Source organism: Chiloscyllium punctatum, chromosome 38 (assembly GCF_047496795.1).
Source record: "Chiloscyllium punctatum isolate Juve2018m chromosome 38, sChiPun1.3, whole genome shotgun sequence".
In the NCBI taxonomy this organism is placed as follows: Eukaryota; Metazoa; Chordata; class Chondrichthyes; order Orectolobiformes; family Hemiscylliidae; genus Chiloscyllium; species Chiloscyllium punctatum.
The window spans coordinates 26354989-26379606 of NC_092776.1; the positions used below are offsets into that span (position 1 = coordinate 26354989).

Sequence of the window (24618 nt, forward strand, 5' to 3'; positions counted from 1 at the left end):
CAAGATAATCACTTCGTCTTTGGGCCTTACCCTACCTTTCTAGCAAGTTTCATTGAAATCTGTCCATTTCTTTTTGCAATATATTTTTCCAGACAAACGCCAACAGACTGGTGAAAGCATTAGCCTTCCTTTAGTAGTGGAGGTAACAAATCTAACTCAACAGGTGGTTTTGATAAAGTTAGGATAAATTGATACTGCAGCTCCTGATCTGAGACTGATCACTGCAGTGCCTGTTCCAACCTGGCACTACCTTTAAGCTGTCTGGCTCCAATTTAAATTCCTGTTGCTAGGAGAGTACTCAGTCATCTTTGCTTTTTTTGCGTGCACAGTACTCTGCTTGCCACTACTGAATTTAAACCTATTGGGAAAGTTTGCACGCACAACACATTTAATTTGGGGACCTCCTGAACCTGTTTGACATCAGACTGGTGTTATAAGTGTCAAACGCTTGCAGTGGAGAGTACCCTCTCCAGGGGTCTCATTAGTCCCATCCAGAATAGACTGTCAATTCTGTTCCATTGAAGAGCAGGAGCTCCCTTCCCGCAGTGCTGACCTTGGAGTGTAAATACATGTTCGAATTCACAATAGTTTCAGCTCTAGGCCTGACACACTGAATGGTGAGCTGCAAATTCTTGTTTAATCTAAAATATAGATAACTCAAAACTCAACCATTGAATCTCTGAGTTGCCAAGCAATTTGAAAGTTGCAAATTCAATGTGAAAGTGCCTTAAAGTATATGGTACAGACTGACAGGCTCCACAGTACATAGTGAATAAGTGGAACTGCCAAAGGGCATAGAGGAGACTCAAGGTGCTTTTTCATAGGGATGTAGGAAAGAATCTGATAGTGACAGAATAGCATTGACAAAATAAGAGTGGGTTATAAGGTAACCATCTTAAATCGAGATTGATGTATGTATGTACTATGAGGAAGTCTTGAGAAACGTTACTTCAAAGACTGGGATAATGAAAAACTAATCTAGTGCAAAGCACCACTTCCAAAACCTCGTTCAAAATAAAAATCAAAGATCAATAGCACAAGGAGTTTGAGACAAGAACTCAAAAACTGTACCTTTCTACTCTGAGCAGAGACAATGGGTACTTGCATCATTATTTTTAAAACTCCAGTTGCATAAATTGGTATTTTCCTTTTAGTTTGTATCTCCGGTCATTCACATGGAGCTTCTCCTCCATCAAAGCTCAAGTACAGGGCATTCTGCAATCTCAGACAAGTTGCATTTCAGAATAAGTTCATCTCCTTTACACAATCTGCAGCAAGTGTGATGGGCAGGCTTCCCCTTTCTTTGGGCTCCCAATATCTGGTCAGTGTGATTTTGGTTTGGAGGGCAGAAAGCACAGAACAAAAGTCTTTTATGAAAACAATACTTTGCCAGGGCTGGAAATATTTATTTCACCGGTATTTTAAACTGATCACTGAAATACTGACTACATTAGCACTGTCACCTGGGACATGTAGCTTTGAAGTCATTCCCAACAGTCGTGCGTGAATGAACTTCTTTATCAGAGCGGCATGTATTAGGAGCACATGGAAAATCTCCAACAGAAACTTTCCATGTGCATTCTCTCCGTGTCATGCAACATGAACCTTCGAGCTGTTGTGCCTTTGCAGCAGTGATTATGAGCGCTCTAGTGCTATTTAACGTATTTTTTAAAAAAACTATATTAGGTGGGGACTAAAAACAGCTCAGTGCCCTAAAAAACATGAAAGAATAATATATCAAACCGAGCCATTTATTGCAGGTTGTTCCAGAACTAGTGCATTATTTAGTGATTGGATTTGTGAAAAATCTGTACATGGAAACAGCAAGTACTTGGTGAATTGTGAAGGAAGTGAAATGTACCAGCTGGTGATCAAACACATAGTTTTGCCCTCAGATAATAACAGAATTGTGGCACATAGTCAACGTGATACAGAGAATAGGCTGATCAAACAGAAAGCAAAAATATATCTTTAGCTCTTAACACCTTCACTTTTGGAGTCAGCACCAGCCATTATCACCATGCAAGGCAGTGTGAAGGGTATGTCATCTTTCAAATGAAAAGGTGCACAAGCAGACTGCTTTGTGTACTTGCAAAAATACTTCTTCAAATGGGATAGCTTGGTATTGTTAACGATCCCCATAGCGATTGACAACTTTTGAAAAGTTTTTTTTCAAGTTTCTCGAATGACTAACTGAAATCAACCACTGAACAAGGACTCAGTTTATAGGGCATTCCCTGTAGCCAAACCAAATTAAAGTCAAAATAGATCAAAATTTAATTAACAGGCAAAAAAAAATGATAAACTAGGAAAAAGGGAAGTTTAGCATTCACTGGCTAACCTAAACAAGACGGTCTGAACTTTGACTTCCTTGTCGAGAACTCTCACTCCAGATGATTCCTGGGCCTACAAACCCAACCTAGAAAATTGGCCATGGAGGTTTTGGATTTTCATCCTGGGGCTGGGTGAAAATGAAAGTCATGGTGGTTGGTCCTCAGAAAAAATTCAGTGTGTGCAAGTGTGGGCTTGGCAAAAGGCTGACCTCAGTGCTCAAGCACTTTGTTGAAGATATGAATCAAATAGAAAATGGCCCTCACCCCTTGTACCCACACACCCCATAGCCCACCCATTGCATACTCATGCCCCTTTACCCACCCTCAGTGATGCCTCATACTTTCTGTGACAACTTGTGTCCATTCACCCACCTCGTAGCTCTTAGCCCCTGAAGACTCATGCTGTTACCCACCATGCCAACTCACCCTGTATCCACCATGAGTAGGACACTGAGATTAATTACATTTCTTAACAATCTGTTGTTGAATTCATATTTTAAAAAGGGAATGCTAATTAATTAAAAACTCATTTACTACAATTAATTTGCTTTAATCTCTTATGAAAACAAGCATTTGGCTTTAGAGTCTCAAAACCCTGATGACTGCTTGGAGCTGTCAGTCAAATTGTGAAGTGGCAGGTTTCTCATTGTGATGATAATGAAAGTGCTGTGCTAATCCTATAATGATAGCTGTCGAGAGTGTGGTGCTGGAAAAGCACTGCAGGTCAGACAGTCTCTGAGGAGCAGGATAATTGACATTTCGGGCAAAAGTCCTTCAGCCCTTCTGAATGAAGGGCTTTTGCCTGAAATGTTGATTTTCCTGCTCCTCGGATGCTGCCTGACCTGCTGTGCTTTTCCAACTCCCCACACTCGACTCTAATCTCCAGCATCTGCAATCCTCACTTTCGCCTATAAATGATAGCTGTCGGGCTTATGTCAACAATTTGAGTAAAATAGCAAGCAGTGATCTTCTTTTAAACACCGCAGGCAGTTTTTTCAAATATTTAGATGGCAGGGGCTTTAGATGCCTTGACGATCGCCTTTTGATAGCTCTCCTTATGTCTCCAACAAGCTTGCCTTTTCCAATGAGTTATCCACTTTGCATGTATATTTATATCTACTTTTAACAATCCCAGTGGCACATGACCTTTTCCAAAGGTCTCCCAGGGCTACATCCAGGAGGGTACCTTACATGTTCAAAAGAGTATCCAGTGAAGGAAATCCAGTGAGTTTAGATCTTTTCTAAAGTGCATAAGTTTTGTTCTAGATATCTCTGTAGCAAAAATCAGATCTGACTGATGCAGCTGCAGTTGTCAACTTGGACCACAGGTGTGCAAAATTGGAATATGCCCTCAATCGTTTCTCCCCTGGCTCAGATGGTGGCAGCTTAGTGAGCCAAACTTCTGAGTTCAGGTCTCCATGTCATTTTCTCTACAATAGCAAGATCTTCTCAAATTCAGGACAACGGTTACAAAATGTGCAAAGTTTTGGGCACGTGCTTTACAGGAGTATTCCCAAAGTCGCTCTCAGCGTTCATTTGGATTCTTTCTTCTCCTTCAGAGTCAAAAAGTGTGGTGCCGGAAAAGCACAGCCAGTCAGGCAGCATCCGAGAAGCAGGAGAGTCGACGTTTTGATCATAAGCTGTTCATGAAGAGCTTCCGCTCGAAATGTCAACTCTCTTGCTTCTCGGCTGCTGTCTGACTGGCTGTGCTTTTCCAGCACTACATTTTTTGACTCTGATCTCTAGCATCTGCAGTCCTCACTTTCTCCTCTTTCATCTTGTCAAGTTAAAACTTTATATCTTTTGACAACTGTTCCCCTCTGTCTGAGTTTTCCAGATCCAGCAATGAATAGCAAGACACACCTTGATCACTCCCTGTTTACTTGATCTGTCCCCTTTTGAACAAAAACCAAACTGTCTCAAACATCGACTTAGTCGCTAACACAAAACTGCTTTCCATACTTTCCCATGGCAGTAACTTGTTTATTATTTTATCTCAAACACCAGCTGTCATTTTTTTTTAAGATATTGTGAAAAGGAGATAAAACTGCCATCCCACGTAAATCAATTCTTATTTGAGTTTTTCTTCATGTGCCACCAAATCATGTAGGCATATTTTTGTGCTGAGGTGTTGATCTCTCTGTTTTGTGTTACTTTGTGTTAAAGGTACATTTTGAAACACGTCCATTGTATAAACTTGTGTTGATAGCAATGCAATTGTGAATCAAATCAAGTCAACACAGCAGTTTTGTTAAATACGTACTGATACATGGAGCTAAACTTAGCTGGAGCAGGGTGTGTTTTGGTGTGCAACGTTGTTTGAAACCATTAACACCAAGAATTACAGTGTAACTTGCTGAAAGTGTGAACTAACTTCAATCAACTTAATAGTCCTTGAACAATGGGAATTAATAATTAAACCAAGAAATAACTAAGGTCAGCAAAGCCAAATAAAGACAAAAATAAAGATTGGATTATGAGACCAAGAAGCAAAGTAAGATCTTAAAGCTCTAAACAACATTGTAGACTGTGACTCAGTTCAATTCCTTTCATTTCTGGGCCAGAGACCGTACATTACCATTTGTCAGATCAACAAAAGAGCAATTATTAATTCCTATTTTTGTGCAATGAGTTTTATGTTCCTCATGAGCAAATCTTTAAAAATAGTAGGGAGGTTGTGATGCCATTCTGCAGAGCAAATGGTGGCTCCATATAAACTGACCAGAAAATTCTGGAGACTTACAAACCAGGTAAATCTGAAGGCACACAAATGGGTTGAATGATGGTAGAATGTAAATGGGCGACTGAGCCCTGAACCAGATCAGAGTGGTGGCTGGAAAAGCACAGCAGGTTCAGGCAGCATCTGAGGAACAGGAAAATTGACGTTTTGGGCAAAAGCCCTTCATCAGGAATAGAGGCACCCAGAGTCTGCAGGCACCCTGCTTCTATTCCTGATGAAGGGCTTTTGCCCAAAACATCGATTTTCCTGCTCCTCGGATGCTGCCTGACCTGCTGTGCTTTTCTAGCACCACTCTGGTCTAGACTCTGGTTTCCAACATCTGCAGTCCTTGTTTTTACTTGAGCCCTGAACCAGTCAAAATTCAGAATTTTAATGCCTTTAAGGAAGAATTGCACATGAGCAGAAAGGAATAAAATGAAATGCCAATGGAACTATTGGGAAAAGATTGTTGTCGAACATAAAAAAACTGACATGGATCTTTTGGGTCAAATGGCCTGTTTGCGCTGCGAAGACTTTGATTGATTGTTTGGTGTATAACCTTTTATGTATTTGTTTCATTTTTTCCCCCCAGAGATTTAAAGCCTGAAAACATATTATTGGATGATTATGGTAAGTAAACCAGTTCTGTGAATGCAATAATCATTATGTAGTTTGGGGTCAATTTTATTATCACTCTGCATAATTTTGTTTTTTCCTTAACTCAGCTATCAGTTGTATTGTAATATAAGTATGTCAGCATATAAGTATATATAAAATGTAAAGCCTTATAAAATATTTAGCCTATTCATGAGTTTATTACATTTTAATTATTAATATGTTGTATGGGGCCACAGGTACAATTATATCATCTTGTTTACTTTTGATTCTTAAACACCATTTTACTTGCAGTTGATCTCCAGAATTTTGCACATCAGTGGAGTTTTGATTTTACAGAATTTATGCTATTATGGAAAGAAATACATTGCACATTAGGACATGTAATAAAACATTTTTGATCAGCTAAATACATTTATGCCATTGGAAAGAACTGTGAAGGAATCCACTGGCATGAGTCTTGCTGTAGTCCCTGGCATTATACTCCAGTAGTTCTGGGGGTGCTTCCAGCATAGTATACTCACATGGAAGGGGAATTCCAGCCAAAACCAGAAGTACAGGAGTAACGAGTGAGAAGGAATTAAATTATCTATTTGAAAATGTTGTTGCAAGACCTCTTAGCATTAGTGGATAGATGTCTACCTTTTTGATAAGGTAAACACTGGAAGATCAGATATGTTAGTTTCAGTAGATTATATTGGGATATGTAAAGCTTCTGTTTTGATTGTAACTGTATATGTGTTTGAAACCAAGATCCTTTATCTCTGACGTATAGGTAGGTGCTTAGAATATCCAGTGTTCTTTATATAGCTTTCATGTTGTAGCTAAAACAAATACTAATGTTACACTAACAAAGTTATTTAGATGGCAGAAATATCAATCACAATAATGTTACATATCAAAAATTATGATTTTAAATTTACATTGGCTATTGAATACCCTGACTTCCCTATCTTGACCCATCCCATCTGTTTTGATTGTATTTATTTGAATCTATTTCTAATGTTTAACAAAATACTTCAGCCATCTAATTTTCTCGAACTTCTCTCCTTCCATTATCAACTTTGCAGATAGGCATAATCTAAATATAAGTTGATTGACTGGACCTCAATCTTAAAGGGCTAGTTTTTTCCAGTGACTGGTGTGTGAAAGTTGAAACTTTGAAATAGCCATACCATGGAATAATAAACCACTTTCTTAAAACTTCATTTAAATCTTAATTTAACTTTGTTTTTATAGGTCAGTCTTTCATATCAAATGGACATAATGTACCAAAAGTTGTTTTTTAAATAAGACTACAGGGTTGAACCTAATTGCATATGGGGATGGTAGTCCATTGTATTTGTTAGAGGAATGAGAGCATTAATAAAGATGAAGTGGCTCTTATTATTCAAAAATATTCATTAATGTTAATATAGCAAAAATGTAAATTAGCCTGCACTACGGTAATATAAGCAGTTTTCCTAGTTTTCTGTTCAATTGATGATGCTTGCAGTAAAAACATTTTCATCAAATAAATAACTAATTCATTGTTGTTACAGGTCACATTAGAATATCTGATCTGGGTTTAGCTGTGAAAATTCCGGAAGGAGAAACCATTCGTGGCAGGGTGGGAACAGTAGGATATATGGGTGAGTGTTCAACCAAAATTAATTTTACAGATTTGACTTGGAAATTAGCAGTTTATTTTCTCTTTCTGAATCTTGTAGGATGCAGTTGTGGTGGAATTTTGCATGATGGCAACATGCTGACTGACTTATCTCACCAACTTTATCAGAAGGCGTATTTTTTTTTAAAGTAAGATCTAAATGGAGGGAGTCCGCAATACTGTAAATCTGGATATCCTCATACATGAATTACAAAACCTTAGCATGCAGGTGTAGCAAGTAATTAAGAAGGCAAATTGAATGTTTTATCTTAATGCAAGGGAGTTGAAAAAAAGACATTTAACTTTACCTCCACAGACCATTGCTGAAAACGAACCAGAATATGGCACAACACCAAGTTATAGTCCAACAGGTTTAATTGGAAGCACACTAGCTTTTGGAGCGTCGCTCCTGGTTTCATTGAAAAAAAAATATATTTGTATTGGAGGTATTTGAAAGAAGGTTGAGTCTTCGGTGATGTCTTATGAGGAACAGTTGATCAGTTGGGGCCTCTATTTATTGGAATGTAGAAAACTAGGAGGTGACCTAATTACAGCATATGATTCTGAACTTGTTGACCCAATAAGATGCTGGGGGAAGAATCTAGAGCTAGGACATGATTACAAAATAAGGGTTTTCAATGTAACGCTGAGATGAAGGGAAATTTATTCTCTCACGAGATCATTAATGTCTGGAATTCTCTGTCCTATGTAGTGCCGGAGGTTGAGCCACTGAATTTATTCAAGGCTGAGTTAGCTTTTTTATCTCTAAGGGGGCTGAAGGTTATGGGGGAAAGCAGTGAGGAGCCTCAGTCAGAATTCCATGATGATGTTGAATGGCAGAACTGACTTCGAGGGCTAAATGGTTAACTCCAGCTCTTATTTCTTATATTCATTGATATAGCTAGATGAGTTTTGGACTTAATCTTCAGTCATGCAACAGCTACTCTTGAGTTGTTTTTTTTTTAAATCCTCTCCGTATGACAAATGAACTGTTCACATGGATGTTTTGTTTGTGTATCTTGCATGAGAAATTATAAACTGGTGTTTTCAAAGGTTGATGAAAAATTATTTTCATGCTGGCCATATTTTTCCCTCTGAGTTCTAATTCAAATCTGTCTCCATCTTGATATATTGTAAATACTATCTTCAAAGACATATGCCGCATGTTTGAACACATTGATATGAAACTTTCCACTGTCTTCTATTTCGTTAAAACTTTGTAGAAGTAGTATTTTTAGTTTAAAATGTTATTTCCTTATGTTTAAAACAAAAACAATGGGAGTATATTCTCATATGTGTCTCATATCATGATTAATACTGTGCAAATGCCTGATCCTGTGTTGGTCAAGTTGAGTGTAAGTCAAGCATCTCTCTTGATGCAGTCTGGTTCATTGGAGAGTGAAACATCTGATGGATGTGAATGAACCTGTAAGTGTTAACCATAGCCAAACATCTTGACAGCTGTCCTAGCTGCCGCTTTTATTGAATTTAGCTTCACAATATAGCTATACTAGCTTTTAAATAAGCAAATCATTAATCAGTCTCGTAAAACCTTCATCTTCCTTTCATCTGAACCGCTTTATTTTCTCTATAACAATGAGAGTAATGCTGCTTCTGTGAATCCATATGTGTGCTGTCGTAATATGTCTTTTAAAGTATGCATTAAAACTCTACTGTGGTGCCACAGGGAAGCCCATCTATGCACTTTGTGTAATCTTGCACATGAACCTGTGTTAGAGCACTTAGTAGGTTTGCTAATTCCATTGCAAATTATCTACTAAAGTTAATGGTGAAAGCAACTTAAGAGTTATTTTTGTATTTTTGGAATAAAGGTTTTTTTAGTCAACTTGCAGAAAGGTGCAGCTGCAGTCCACCCAGCGCATTTGCTGTGTCAGTGAAGGGAATATTGGAAGCCAAGCAATATGCACCTTCAGCCTAACATAATTTATTGACTGAAACATTTCCATAAAAATAATTTGACATTTTACAGTTTACATTGAAGAACATTAATCAAAATTATTTCCTGTTCCCTAACCTCTTGATCACAAACCGTGTCGTTTAAAGACTTACAGTTCTTGTTTGCATTGGAGCCTGAACAAAGCAAAAACAAGCTATCCATTCTTCAGTGGAATATTGGCCAGAGTGGTGTCTAGTGTGGAATGTATGACACTCTAATCGTAATCAGTCAGGAAAGCAAATCTATTTATCTGGCAGTCTGTTGCAGACTGTGAATTAATGTGAGTCTTTACCTTGTTGTGGTATCACAGGATCCAACTTTGAATTTGAATTTATTTCAATTGTTATTCCTAATCCTGATGGATGTCTAACCAGCATTTGCAGCACAATATTTGAAATACACATGAACATAAGTTTGAAATATCATTTTTTAAGGGAGGCTGATTTTACGAAGTTATTTCGTGTTCTGATTATGCAGATTAGAATTCCTAAATATTTGGCATCAGTATAAAATACCAAAACTCATAGTTGGCTGTGTGCATTCTTCAATATCATGGGGTAACATTAATGAATAGAAAATACAAAATATTATATTCGTACTGGCCATGTGGGAAAGGAAGGAACCAGAGCCAGACTTTATTTGGAATAGATTTATTTATAATGAAACAAATATATATATGCTGTACTCCTGTTTCATTAAGTGTCTTGTTATATGTGTTCAAGTAACTGTCTGGCTAGTTCACCTGTATGTACTAACACTACAATTGATACAATTAACACAAAATGTTGTGGATGTGGAAATCTGAAATATAAATAGAATTAGCAAGTTTTGAGAAGATTTGTAGCTCGGGTTGAGGTTCTAGATGTAGGTTTGCTCACTGAGCTGGAAGTTTCATTTTCAGCGAGCAAACCTACATCCATATAAACAGAATATGCTGGCAATATTCAGCAGGTCAGACAGCATCTGCAGCAAGAGGAACCAGTTTCCTTACGTGAGCTATTTCTTCATGTACTTGTTCAATTGCCCAAATAAAATAAAAGAAAGCTAAAGGGCAATATGATGTCTGTTTACAAGCCTAAACATAAGAGATTTTTGGTCATAATTACTGGCCATAGGCAGCCATGCTTAAGAATCACAACCATTTGCTCAATTTGTTATTTAAGAAGTACTTTTACTGGCCTGTGTTTAGCTTTTAATTTTGGCATTTCTCATTTATAGCTCCAGAAGTGCTAAATAATCAGCGATATACATTGAGCCCTGATATTTGGGGTCTGGGATGCTTAATCTATGAAATGATTGCTGGTCAGTCTCCATTTAGAGGACGAAAGGAGAAGGTGAAAAGGGAGGAAGTAGACAGACGAGTGTTGGAAACAGAAGAAAATTACACAGACAAATTCTCTGAAGAGGCAAAATCTATCTGCAAGATGGTAAGCTCTGGAAGTGCTATTTAAATATAATCAAGATCTGATCAAGGACACTTGGCTATCCCATGTACATATTTTTAATGTATACTAATTTCTCTTTTATATTTTGTAATTAGGAGATTGCAGTTAGTTAGTAATATGAAAGATCATTCCAAAATATCATATAACGTGGGGCGCTAAACAGTCTTGTGTCTTTCCACCATAGACTTTTTCTCTCAATTTCACTTGCTCTGCACCATCCCCTTTTTTAAAAAAAATGCAGCCTCCCTCCTCTTATGCCTCACTCATCCAATTGGCTCAGGCTGCTGTTTTGCTCAAGTAGAGTATTGCTATTGGAGAGGGACTCCTGGTTCTGAATTATCACTTTTCCATGCAATCTTCTCCTTCACCTGCCTTCTTCTTTGTCCCATTTTCATTTTTTTTTGCTTTCTTCTTGAATATCACTTTTCTGTTTTTGTTTTGTTCACTTTCCCCTCCCCCAGCCAACTTGTTGTGCCTTTGTTTCTCTTTGGATCATTTCTTTGTCATAGTGTGCATTATTTCAAAGGGTACCTGCAGAGGCAGTATATGAAAGCGCAGAAAGGTTTGGAAGGAGTAAGCCCACCCACCTGGCACCTACACCCACTTGGCACCCTACTACCCCACTTACCTGCCACCCCTTACACACTTAGCTTCTATCAGTGACTTCCCATGGTAGCTCTAGGAACTTTAAACTTTGCCATATAGCAGCTACTTCTGCAAATGAAAGGCTATAATTTCAGCACTGATCCACGTTTTCTGCTGCCTCCAGTTTGCAGTACTGGACTACTGGAAGGCTCCTGGCCCAGAGTTTTTCTGCTACCTCAGGAAAGCAATCTACATAATCAAATACCCTCCCAGTTATACTCTCTTCCACCCTCTTCTGTCAGGCAGAAAATATAAAAGTTTGAATACATATACAAACAGATTCAAGAACAACTTCTTCCCCGCTGCTACCAGAGTTTTGAACTGACCTCTCAAATGTTAATGTTGACCTCTGTCTCTGTGCACTTTCCCTGCAGCTGTAATACTGTATTCTGCTACCTCATACATTGTATGGTACAATCTGCCAGAAGAGGATTCAAAACAACACTTTTTATTGTATTACAGTACATGTGATAACACTAATTAAATTAAATTAAATCAATGAAGAAACTTGAAAGGGTTCAGAAACGATTTACAAGGATGTTGCCAGGGTTGGAGGATTTGAGCTACAAAGAGAGGTTGAACAGGCTGGGGCTATTTTCCCTGGAGCGTCAGAGGCTGAGGGGTGACCTTATGGAGGTTTCCAAAATTGAGGGGCATGGACAGGGTAAATAGACAAAGTCTTTTCCCTCTGGTCGGTGAGTCCAGAACGAGAGGGCATAGGTTTAGGGTGAGAGAGAAAGATATAAAAGAGACCTAAGGGGCAATGTTTTCACACAGAGGGTGGTACATGTATGGAATGAGCTGCCAGAGGATGTGGTGGAGGCTGGTACAATTGCAACATTTAAGAGGCATTTGGATGAGTATATGAATAGGAAGGGTTTGGAGGGATTTGGGTCGGGTGCTGGCAGGTGGGACTAGATTGGGTTGGGATATCTGGTCGGCGTGGACAGGTTGGACCGAGGGGTCTGTTTCCGTGCTGTCCATCTCTATGACTCTAAGTTAAATCAAATCAAGTGGGCAACTTCTGGTCTGCCCTGGGACAGCAAGAGGGATTCCAATCCAGATTGGAAGACTTGGCTTGTTAATTTTCAGAGTTTAGACTGTATTAGTCAGAACCTTCACGGACACTGTGTCTTACAAAATAGCTTTTTGTTGGAATGATAGTGAAGAGAAAATTGAAATGAGTAAGAAAAATATTGTGTTAATAAAATTAGACATAAGTCTTAAGTACAAACAATATGACATAAACTATGAACCATTCAGAACTGTTTTGCAGAAAACATAAGAAAATAAGAAATGGGAGCAGCAGTGTGTCATTCAATCTATTCTGCCGTGCAGAAAGATCTTGGCTGATCTTACCTAAGGTTCACCTTTGTGCCTGATCCCCATATCCCTCTGTTCTAGAGATCAAAACTCTATCTCAATCTTTAATATAGTGATGAAGTATTCATCTGGGATTGAGAATTTCAAAGTCTTTTTAGCCTCTGAGTGAAGAGGTTTATCCTTATTTCAATCTTAAATGATAGATCCTTAGTCCTGAGGCTGTGCACTGTACTTTTAACTTCACATCCAGAATAAAGCTCTCTGCATTCACCCTTGTCAAACTCCTTCAGAATCTTTTATACTTCAGTGAAATCTCCATGCTTTCTTCCATATGCCATATTATACAGGCCAATTTGACTCAACTGCTCATCAAAAGGCAGCGCTCTTGTCCCAAGATAAGGCTATAAAGTTTTAAGATAGGGAATGTTTTACACCTTTTCATTGAGCCACCTTCCATGTACGTTTTATCTCCAGGAGATCATTGAGATCAGCAAAGAGTGGAGATGTGTTAATGATATAAGTAGATGCTTTGGCAAAATCTTTCTCATTGTAGGACTTGCTTGGTATTTCCACTGTTTTCTATTTTTAATTTCCATTGCCGACGTTTGCTGATCTAGTTTTTTTATTTTATTTGCAGACCGTGGAGTATTTGTTTTCTGTTTAAGATCATTCGCTGCTTTATGGGATGGCTCAGTGGTGTAGTTAGCAGTGTGGTGTTGCCTGAGATGTTAGGAAAGAATATAAAATTAAAGATAACTGTATGACACAAAGGGTGGTTCTTTTTTAAATGTAATCTGCCTCCTGATTGTCTATCATATTTCAAAGATATTGCCAGGCTCCAGTAAATTCATTTTGAAGCAGGAACTGAACCATAAATATTTCTTTTTACTGTGTACTTCTAGGAATGATCCAAGAAAACTGCTTTTCAAGATGAAGAATAGTATTTAAATAAGCAGAGGAAGTTTCATGTATTTGCATGTCACCTGGACCATGCGTTTTACCTAAGTAACGTTGTTTTAAGTAGAAATGCAAGCATGGCTGCATCATATATTTATTCCCAGTGCCTACAGGGAATGTGGTTTAAATTGAATAAGAGAAATATTTCAGTTCAGACACTAGGATTAACTCGATGAACTCAAAACATGTTTTATTTTTTCTACCTTGTGCCCTTTTATCACTTAATGTAGCTGCCATATCTGACAAAGACAACAGTTAATGCAAAAACAAGAGGAATAGCTATTTATTAGTATTAGTAAGTAGAAGAAAAAAAGAATTTGCATATAAAAGCATTAATTATAAAATGGCTACAGCATGAGAAAAGGCCATTTGACCTGTCCTGCCCATGTTGACTTGCTGCAAGAAGAACATAGTTAGTCCCACTCCCTCAATTTTTCCTGTAGCCCTGCACATTTTTCTCTCGAGCGTAATTATCCAATTCCTTTTTAAAAACCAGGATTGAAACTGCCTCCAGCACATCATAACTGGGAGGTGATGCCCTATTTCCACTGGGTTGTTATTGCAGAGACCCAGGTAATGTTCTGAGGACCCAGATTTGAAACCCACCACAGCACATAGTAGAATTTGAATTCAGTAAAAAAGAGGGAATTAAGAATCTAATGATGACCGTTGTCGATTGTTGGTAAAACCTACCTGTCCTTTAGAGAAGGAAACTGCCATCCTTACCTGTAGCTTTTGAACCTTTGTCACTTATCTTAAATTGGTGCCTTCTGGTTCTCACTTCTTCTAAAGAGAACAGGACCTCCCTACCCAGTCTGTTTAATTCTCTTGGTTATGAACATTTTACCATATCCCCTCTAAATCTCATGTGAACAATCCCAGCATCTCCAATCTGTCCTAGTAAGTACAGTCTCTCACCAATGGAACTGTTCTTATAAATAATTTCTGCACTCTCTCAAGCATGATGCTGAGATGGTATATAAAGCATCAGCTTAGGCTGAATCACTGTACCAAAAATGTTCACCTAATCTCGTTGCTTTTGTACACTTGGCCTTCATTTATAAAGTTCAGAACCCCAAATGCTTTATAAAGCACTTTCTCAACTTGCCCTGCCATCCTCATTGACTTATGTATATGTACTCCTGGATGTCTCTACTACTTCATATCCTTTAGAATTGTAACCTTTAATTTATGTTGTCTTTCCTCAGTTTTCCTACCAAAATGAATCACTTCACATTTCTCTGTATTAAATTAATTCAGCAATTGTTTGATGTATTTGAGCAAGACTTCTGTATCTTCCTGAAGTCTTATCACTATCCTGCTGCAGTTCACAAACATCCAAGTTTTCCATCATCCACAATTTTTTCAGTTGTGCCCTGCACACCCAAGGAAAGGTCAGTAAACTCTCCCTAAGAACACTAGCAATTTAAATCACTGGGGTAATTGGTACTGGCTTTCTTCAGGTACAACAAATTTATACAGTCCCCATGCCCTTCAGAACCAGTTTCAAGATCGCAGAAAGCTAATGAACTCCCCACCGTGCAATAGAACAAAGAAAATTTACAGCCCAGGAACAGGCCCGTTGGCCCTCCAAGCCTGTGCCGATCCACATCCACTGTCTAAACCTATCACCCAATTCCTAAGGATCTGTATCCATCTGCTCCCCACCTACTCCTACATCTGTCCAGATGCAACTTAAATGAATCTACTGTGCCTGCCTCTACTACCTCTGCTGGCAATGCATTCCAGGCACCTACCACTCTGTGTAAAGTACTTTCCGCGTGTGTCCCCCTTAAACTTTTCTCCTTTCACCTTGAAAGCGTGAGCTCTCATTATTGAATCCCTCACCCTGGGGAAAAGCTGATCTCTATCCACCCAGTCTATACCCTTCATGATTTTGTAATCTTCCTTTTTTTTTTGCTCCTATCCTCTTTCTGTATTCACCAGCAAGTGACACTGGGAATAATACAAATTGGTACCTTCTGGTTCTCACTTCCTCTAAAGAGAATAGGATCTCCCTATCCAGTCTGTCTGATCCCCTTTACCAAATCCCCTCTAAATCTAAGGCGAATAATCCAGCATCTCCAATCTGTTCTAGTAAGTGCAGTGTCTCAGCCATGGAATTGGGGTTCTGAGTAGTTTCCTTCCTAGACTTCCAAAGTCTACCTGAAGGCCCTCATCCCTGTTACTTCCCATATCTTTTGTGCTGATGTGAACCATGACTCCTGGCTGTTCACTCCCACCTAAATGTGCTCTGTAACTGCTAAGTGATATCCTTGACCCCGGGGACCAAGGAGGCAATATACTATTAACAAAAACAAAATTGGCTAGAAACACTCAGCAAGTCTGGCAGCATCTGTGGAGCTCTGAAAAAGGGTCACTGGATCCGAAATATGAACTGTTATTTCTCTCAATTGATGCAACCAGACCTGCTGAGCTTTTCCAGCAATTTCTGTTTTTGTTTCAGATTTCCAGCAACCACACTCATTTCAATTCTTTTTTATTAGGCAATATACCATTCTGGATTCGGGTTTGCAGCCTCCGAAAGCATTGCTATTCCCCACTTATATAATATCCTATCTCTATTGCTTCCCTCATCTCCCTCCCCTGCCCACAAATGAGGCTGAGCCAGCCTTGGTGTCATGGACGTAGCTCTGGCTGCACTTATGGGAAATGTTGTTCAATTGGTATCAGTTCTGAATACTAGTGAGGAGAGAGTTAAAAATCACACAACACCAGGTTATAGTCTAAAAGGTTTTTTTGGAAGTACAAGCTTTTGGAGCATTGTTCCTTCATCAGGTAGCTAGTGGAGAGTGAGACACATTCAGGGCACTCTTACACTACCTGCCTGGCCTTCCCTGACTGTCTGACAGTGGTGCATTCCCTCCCTGTCTATATACTGGTAAACTACGGAATGTCCCCATGCAGAAACATCTTTCCATGTAGCTCTGAGCCTCATGGGTGCAGCTGAATGATACCACCTGCCATTCAAGCTCCAAAACCCAGAGGTCCAGGTGTTTGAGTGGACAATCCTTGCTGCACATGTAGTTGTCCATGCTATGAGGAGTATCCTGGAATTCCCACAGAAGATGTGCATACTTTGGGACTGACAATCCATGCCATTCATCCAGCTAGTCTAATAACTAAGCTTAGCCAAAATAAGTTAAAGACTTTGAAGAAACTGATTGAAGTAAAAGTATAAAATGTACAGGACCTTAAGTAAATTGTTACCTATGCCAACTGCACTTTGTCTTATGTGTTGTAGACAAAAGTGTGCAGTTTCACATAGATTAATGCCAAGTCTAAAAATGAGCCCCGATGTTTTTGTGTATAAGAGACTGAGAGTGGTGGATGCCCATCTTCACATATGTCAATCTTTCTCTTCTGTTTGAAAAATTGGTAGCTGAAGATCTACCAAAGCTGTTACAATGTAAAACCCCTGAATGTTTTCTCAATAGTTGCTAACCAAAGACCCCAAGCAAAGATTGGGTTGTGCAGGAGGAGGTGCTTCCGATGTGAAGAAAAACCCATTCTTCCGGAATATCAATTTCAAACGATTAGAAGCAGGCATAATGGAGCCTCCATTTGTACCTGATGTGAGTAATGAGACAATATTACAAGGAGTCGTTGCAATTACATTGAAACCATTATTTACTGCTGTAATCAGAATGATTTATGAGGGGATATGTTCTTGACTAAAAATAAATTGAATCACCATTGTTTTCCTGTAATGTATTGCAGATCTAAAATGAAGGATTAGGAAAGAGGAAAAATATTCATTTTAACATATTAATGACTTGTCTTTATTATCGTTATGCTAGATACAAGAAGTGTACAGACTACAATGACAACATGGAGAATGTTGCTGTCTATAATCTATTTTAACAGATACAATATGCAGAAATCCTTTCACAACATAATGTCGTATTTGTTTGTTTTAACCTACCTCATGGATTTTTTTTGGAAGACAGCCTCTCCAATTTTCCACTTGTACATGAGTTCAGTGCAGTGCCATTATCAGTAATGCAAATGCAATCTTGTAAAACCTCAAATTATTCCAACCAGGGACATTGTTGTAATTTCCACTGATGTAATGCTTCAATTGCTAATGTAATTTGTTATATGTAAGATTTTTTATACCAAAAAAATCTATTAGAAACCATTTGCAGCTGCTTCAGGGAATTGTGTTATGGCCATTTTGAAAAGGAAGTGATTAAATATTTATATTCATACATCATTCATAATTTGTTGGCTTGGTTGCACAGTACAATGAAACATTGTTCTTAAATCCTGCCTCCATCCCTAAAAGCCAGACCTAAACCCTGTGGAAGAAGAAAATGCATCAATTCAGACATCTATTAGTTTTTAAACTATTTGAACCAAGTTTCCAGTAGACAAGCATTTTCAGAACTGACTTTAATTGAAGAAGTAACTCTCACTTTAAAAACGACATCATGGAATTCATTGACGTGAAATTGCTTGGTTGAAACAGTCTGGCATTCTCGACTATAAGCACACGGCTGGGCTCCTGAGCTTTACCCCCAGTCTGTGTCTTACTTTCCTTGAACAATTATTTTCCATACTCAGGATTGAGAGCGATAGCTTGATGAGCGTTCATTATTTGGAAAGAAAAGAGGTTGTGATGTGGTGGGTGGAAGGGAGTACAGCAAAAGAAAAATTCCATTTCATTATCCCTGCTTGTGAATATACCATGGTATGAAATTAATTTAGTATTTAGTAGCATGCAGTCATTCTTATCCCAGCTCCTTGCTCCTCTAACAGCCACGAGCAGTCTATTGCAAAGACGTGCTGGACATTGAACAGTTCTCCACTGTGAAAGGAGTAAACCTGGACCAGACAGATGATGATTTCTATTCAAAGTTTTCGACAGGCTGTGTTTCTATTCCCTGGCAGAATGAGGTGAGCAGAACACCATTCCCCGTTTGAACTTGCTGAGAGGATGCTTCCTTCCCTTATGTTCTCTTTCTTGTTAACCTGACCACTATAATTTATTTTGTCATTTAGGTCATCATGGGGACAAGTGTGTGAAAATATCTATCAAACATGTAATATTCTATTGAAGCTAGTAATAAAGCTATATAAAGTCTACTGCCTCAATGCTACATCTCAAGAAAGCATTTATGAATGAGTGTGAGTGACGGAATTCAGTGGTTGAAATTGGATCTCATCAAGACAGTAACATTTAATTAAGAACAAGTGATGCTGTGCATAAGCTCACACTCTTAGATTTATTATATTCAGACCTACATTTAGATGTCTAACATTACTGGTGCAGTCAAAGGATGCAAACCATGGATTATATTCTAACATTTCCATAAATTTCTTATGCCATTTACTGATGTGCTAGAAATGAACCCAGTATTCATAGATCTTCACCTCCAGCACGTTTTTACATTTATAGTTGCTGTCTCCATGAACAATCTTAATATTGCTCCCTAGCAGTATTTTTCAGAAATACAACTACTTGCAAATTCTTGATAAAATTGCTCAAATAACCCTGCTGACTCCTGACTTCCTTACCACATCACCCCCATGTCATTACCAACCGAGCCAGGCTCGGGTTACCATGAGCAGGAGATCTGTTTTTCTTGGTTGAATTAGTTTCTCTAGAAAATGATACTGTTCAGCTTTCTACACTCTGTGACGTTATTTCCTCCCCAACACACAAGGCTTAGTCTGTTCTCACAAAAGCACATAGTAAACATGCTTCAATAAGGTATTGGTAATAATTTGGTTTAGAAGTGCTCATTGGAGGGCAGAACAGTCAACTTTCTACTCTACAGTCAAGATTTGAATTTAATGTAAACTAGTGACTGTGTGGCCTGTGTTTGGAATGAGATTAGATGGTTTCAAATCATTTCCTCGTGGCATGTATCCAGAGCACCTACAATTGGCACGAAATTGTACATTCTACAAATCTTCTCCCAAACTTTGAATTGTACATTTATTCAAATATTTCATGGACCTCCCTATATTACATGGACTGTTGTCAGGCCATTTTCTTATTGTTCCTAAACACCATCACAAAATGACTTTTGCTGGAATCCTTCAAACTCATTTTTACTCATTTACACAGTCTTGAGTTGGTCAATCATTAGCATATTTGGAGTTAGAAATGAAACATTGAAATACAGAGTTCTGCATAACTGCATCCTCAATTCCAAAAAGGATCTGAACAGAATTCCCATTTCCGTAGGCGGCCGCCTCCCATCATCAGGCAGAACTCCATTTCTGCCGAGACCTTGATGCACATGAGTGAGCTTCTGTTTTGGCTGTAATCTTATGAAGGCAGTAGGTTCCATTGTGAGTTAGCAGTCTTTCCCATATCATGTAGTATGTACAGGTGCACAATCCTTTATCCAAAATGCTTGGGACCAGCTGGTTTTTCAAATTTCAGAATAAGTGACAGTTTGGTGAATTTTTTTTTCAAAATCTTACCAAACAGCAGACGCAATGTGGGTAAAACAAGCCCTGAAACTGAATTGAGGCCTGCTAGTGCTGGGCCATGCCCCCACACATTACATCTGAGTGACACTCGTCGAATGGGTGTTGACTTGGGTTAACTGTTTGCACGCCAAACAACCTTGTTAATAGAAACAAACTTCACAAAGAAACCTTCGGATTTCAGGATTTTGGATAAAGGGTTGTCTACCTGTAGTAGCGTAAGTTGAGTTGGCAAGTGTCAGCCAATTTCCTGACCAATCTGTAGCAAGCAGGGGAAGCGGTAAGGTTAATTCTTAGCTTTTGTAGTACACTCAGTAATATGTCTCTATTGTGGTCACTGCAGATGATTGAAACAGAATGTTTTAAAGAATTAAATGTGTTTGGTCCAAATGGAAGCTTATCTCAAGACCTTGACAGGAGCTACACCCCTGAACCACCCAAAAAGAGTCTGCTTCAAAGGCTATTCCGGAGGCAGGTGAGATCTAACACTCTCAGGATGGTAATTTTTCCACTGCATAGAAATATCCATTTTACGTTTACCAGAGGGTTGTACTTTGCTTCTGTTGTAGTACACATTACTGCTGTAGCTCCCTCTTCAGTTCTAAAAAACAGTCATATGTTCACTCTGTTTCTCTGTCCAGAGATGCTGCCAGGCCTGTTGAGTTTCTCCAGCATTTCCTGTTTTTATTTAAATGATGTTCTTGGTGATTTATCATAACCAAGAATTAATAATCATTAAGATCATTAACTATGATCTGGCTGATATATCTGATTTATTAATCTTTATCAACAAACCAGTGCCTATTTTTCATTACATTATGTACCAGAACCTGATTTCTGAGTAAAACCGAACTTGAGATCATATTTTATCACAATGTTTGTTAGTGTAATCTTGTGCTCCTACTCTCTCAATCAATAAACCTACATTGATCCCTTATAAAAGCAGACAGACAGGACATTGATGCTGCCTGCTTCTCACGGGAGAAAAAATGCCATTTTTGGTTGGCGTGCATCTTGTTACGGTTTAAAACTTCTGAAAAAAATACTGTTTGTTTAAGCAATACCAATAATAAGTTAAAAGTTACAAATGGAGAGTTTCTGTTTGCAACATACCAATCCAAAACTTCAGTAACTTTTAATGCAAGTGTGCAAATAACAAGGGGTTACTTCTATTTCAGCTCCCAACAATACGTGATGACCATCAAGGACCACCTCTAGGTATCAGAGTTTACAATTGCTGTTTGATGGAACTACACACCTGTGATAATCTGTGCTTGTGCAACTATGGTTATTCTAGAGTATTACAAGATAGGAACCATTCAACCCATTTGAACTCATGCAATCAGGAATAACTGCCCAGCCATACTTGGGAATTAATATAATTCAAGGGAATTAAAAAAAGTGTTTGCCTCCGCTATTTTGGAGTTTTATCTGGATAGTAATCATTGTTTATATGAAGAGCCACTTAAGTCCTAAATTCGAGTTGCACTGGTTGGCATTAGTGCTACCTTCCACTCATGTCAAACATTCAATTTGAACTAGTCTTCATGATTTACCTATTCTCAGTGAATTATGCAACTTCGATGGAGCCCATGCAGCACATCAAATCTGTGCACATATTCTGTTTGATAAAGCAAAGTTTCTTTATGAATCCCTGACTACGTGGGTGAGCTCCTGCAGATGCATATCAGCAGATTCTGCTCAGTTGTTCATCAGTAGCGATGTAGGTGAAAGTGAGGACAACAGATGCTGGAGATCAGAGTCGCGAGTCTGGTGCTGGAAAAGCACAGCAGGTCAGGCAGCATCTGAGGAGCAGGTGAATCAACGTTTCAAGCAAAAGCCTTTCATCAGGAAAGTAGGAGAATCGACGTTTTGGGCAAAAGCCTTTCATCAGGAATTCCTCGATTCTCCTGCTAATCGAATGCTCCCTGACTTGCTGTGCTTTTCCAGCACCACACTCTTGACATCAGTAATGATCTTCTGATATGGAAAGATTGAGTATGTAGATGCACACTTTTATCACAGGATGAAATGACAGGAAAAAGATCTGACTGTAAACTGGTAATGTTTCACACAAGGCTTAATGAAGATTTGAGTTCATTCCTGTCCTCCCCACCTCCTTTCCCCATCACATTGTGGATTGAAATGTTTAAAACTAACATCAGCAGTTTTTTTAGAAACACAGTTATAGTACAGAAAGAGGTCATTCAACCCCTCATTTATGCACTGGCTGAATAAACTAGCCACCCATTCTAATTCCACTTTTTAGTATTGGGTCCATGGCTGTACAGGTTACAGCATTTCAGGTGGACACCAAGTTGCTTTTAAATGAGCTGAGGGTTTCCATCTCAATGCCTAACTCGGCAACAAATTGCAGAAAGCCACCATCCTTTGGATAAAAAATATTTTTCATGAATACTCCGATCCTTCTGCCAAGCATCTTATATTTCTGCACCTTGGTAATTGGCCCCTCCATTAGAAGAAACAGATCTTCCATGCTCACACTATTCAAGTCTGTCACTATCATAGAGATCTCAATGAAACCACCCCTCAGCTTCCTCGATTCTACTGAAAACAATCCTAGCTGATCCAGTCTTGCCTCATAGCTACAATTTTCAAATCCTGTCATATTCTTGTAAATCTCCCCTCTACTTTCTTGAGAGCAGTAAAATGTCCCTCCTGTAATGTGTCCAGAGTGCAAACAAATCTCCAGTTGGGGTCGAACCAATCATTATACAGTTCAGCAGTACATCCAGTTTTATTCATTATTTATTCCACGTGCCTTTTTTGCCATCTTATTTAGCTTTCCTGCCACCTTCAGATACGTATGGATATGAACTTCAAGGTATTTCACTTACTTTATTCCTGTCAGTGTCTCCAAGTTTATTATGCAATCCTTGCTTTGCTTGCCTTCTACATATTCACTCTTGGAATATGGGCTTCAGTAGTGAAGGTGTTGATGAGCTGCCATCTTGGATTGCTGCTGTCTACTTGGTGTAGATGCAGCCACATTGCCATTAGGGGAGGGAGTTGCAGGATTTTGACCTAGTGGTACTAAAGGAATGGTCTTGAATGAATCGCACTTCAGAATTCAATTACCATTCAACCAAACTACTGATATCATCCTTTAGACGTACTCCTCAGTGTCAACCAGCTGGCCACTTTTTGTGTCATCCTGAAAAATTCCCAATTATATCTCCCATATTTATAGTGTAACTCATTAATTTATACCACAGACAGTAAGGGATCAAGCATTAGTAAGGTTAGGTAAGAAAATCAGGGATTTGGAGGAAAGACAAACAGGTGGGACTGGGGCATAAATAAATATATAGCCATCCACATTAGGAGCAAAAATAAAGCACTTAAACCAGCTCTGCTATTCAGTAAGATTAAGGCTAATCTGGTTATTCCATGTTCTTGCCTATCCCCTATCCCCATGCTTATAAAGAATTGATTGCCACCTTAAAAATATTCAAAGACTCTGCTTCCCGCACCACCTTTCGAGAACAGAGTTCCAAAGACTAACAACCCTCTCTGAGAAGAAATTTGCTCCTCAGGTTGTTCTGCTATAACGCGTGTTTCATTAATGCAAATTGGCCATAACACGATTGACAAATTGTGGATGTTGTTTGCATTGTGCGGACTTTCTACTGAACAGGTATAGCGATTTGCTGTTAGCACCTACAGTGCAATTTTCCACAGCACGAGGTTGCAGAACAACACAACTGTCACATTATAATAGAGCAGTCTGTATCTCTATCCTGATTAGGTGTCCCCTTATTTTTTAACAATTACCCCCAGTACCAGACTCTGCCACAAGAAGACTCTTATTTTCAATCAAGTTGCCACCTCCTCTTCTGAACTCCAGTGGATACAAATCTATCCTTTATTGACTTCGTTCAAATGGATGGAATGAATTTGAGAGGCTGAATGGCTCGTGTTTCTATAGTATGACAAAGGTTTTACATGACATTAACCTGAGCGACGGTGTTTCATTTTTGATTTTCTATTTTTTTGACAGCTTCCCTTTGTAAGCAAATAAAGTTTCTTGAATTTGGACTAGCTCAGTGTGCACATTTGCAATTATATTTTTACCATATTCAAAGTGCACACATTACAAATGTTCCTGTAAGCAAATCTGACTTTTTTTAATGTTTGTTCTATAAATTTGCATGACACAAAGAAATTTAGTCTAAAACAAGTACAATGATGTATTTCCTTTAATAAACACCACTCTGTACGCAAATGTATGCAGATCAAGATGGAATGTGCAGTTCTTTGTAGAATTAGATTCCAGCTTCAAAATTATGTTGCAATTTCAACAGTTGGCTCTTTGCTTCTTGTTGACAACAGAGCCTGAACATTTGTCCTGGTGAAACAGTACACCATTCAATAATTGAAGATAACTTCTGCAAGAGCTTGCTTTCAGTTCATTCAATTGGTTTTTGAGTTTACAATCTCATACACTTTCACATTCTTAATATGAATTACCTAGTCAATTTTTACTTATC

At 38.6% G+C, this 24618-nt stretch overlaps 1 protein-coding gene across 3 annotated transcripts in view; it reads left to right on the forward strand.

Moving 5' to 3' along the window:
- Positions 1–24618, forward strand: part of LOC140463463 (G protein-coupled receptor kinase 5-like) — a 233790-nt gene that overhangs the window by 201417 nt on the left and 7755 nt on the right. For 2 of the 3 annotated variants that reach the window (XM_072557443.1, XM_072557444.1), the window contains exons 10-15: positions 5645–5682; positions 7209–7298; positions 10491–10699; positions 17101–17238; positions 18425–18562; positions 20451–20582. In XM_072557443.1, the coding sequence (XP_072413544.1) occupies positions 5645–5682; positions 7209–7298; positions 10491–10699; positions 17101–17238; positions 18425–18562; positions 20451–20582 (745 nt within the window). Of the gene's footprint in view, positions 1–5644; positions 5683–7208; positions 7299–10490; positions 10700–17100; positions 17239–18424; positions 18563–20450; positions 20583–21285; positions 21326–24618 lie in introns of all 3 variants that reach the window. The other variant, XM_072557445.1, reaches the window with a different exon arrangement.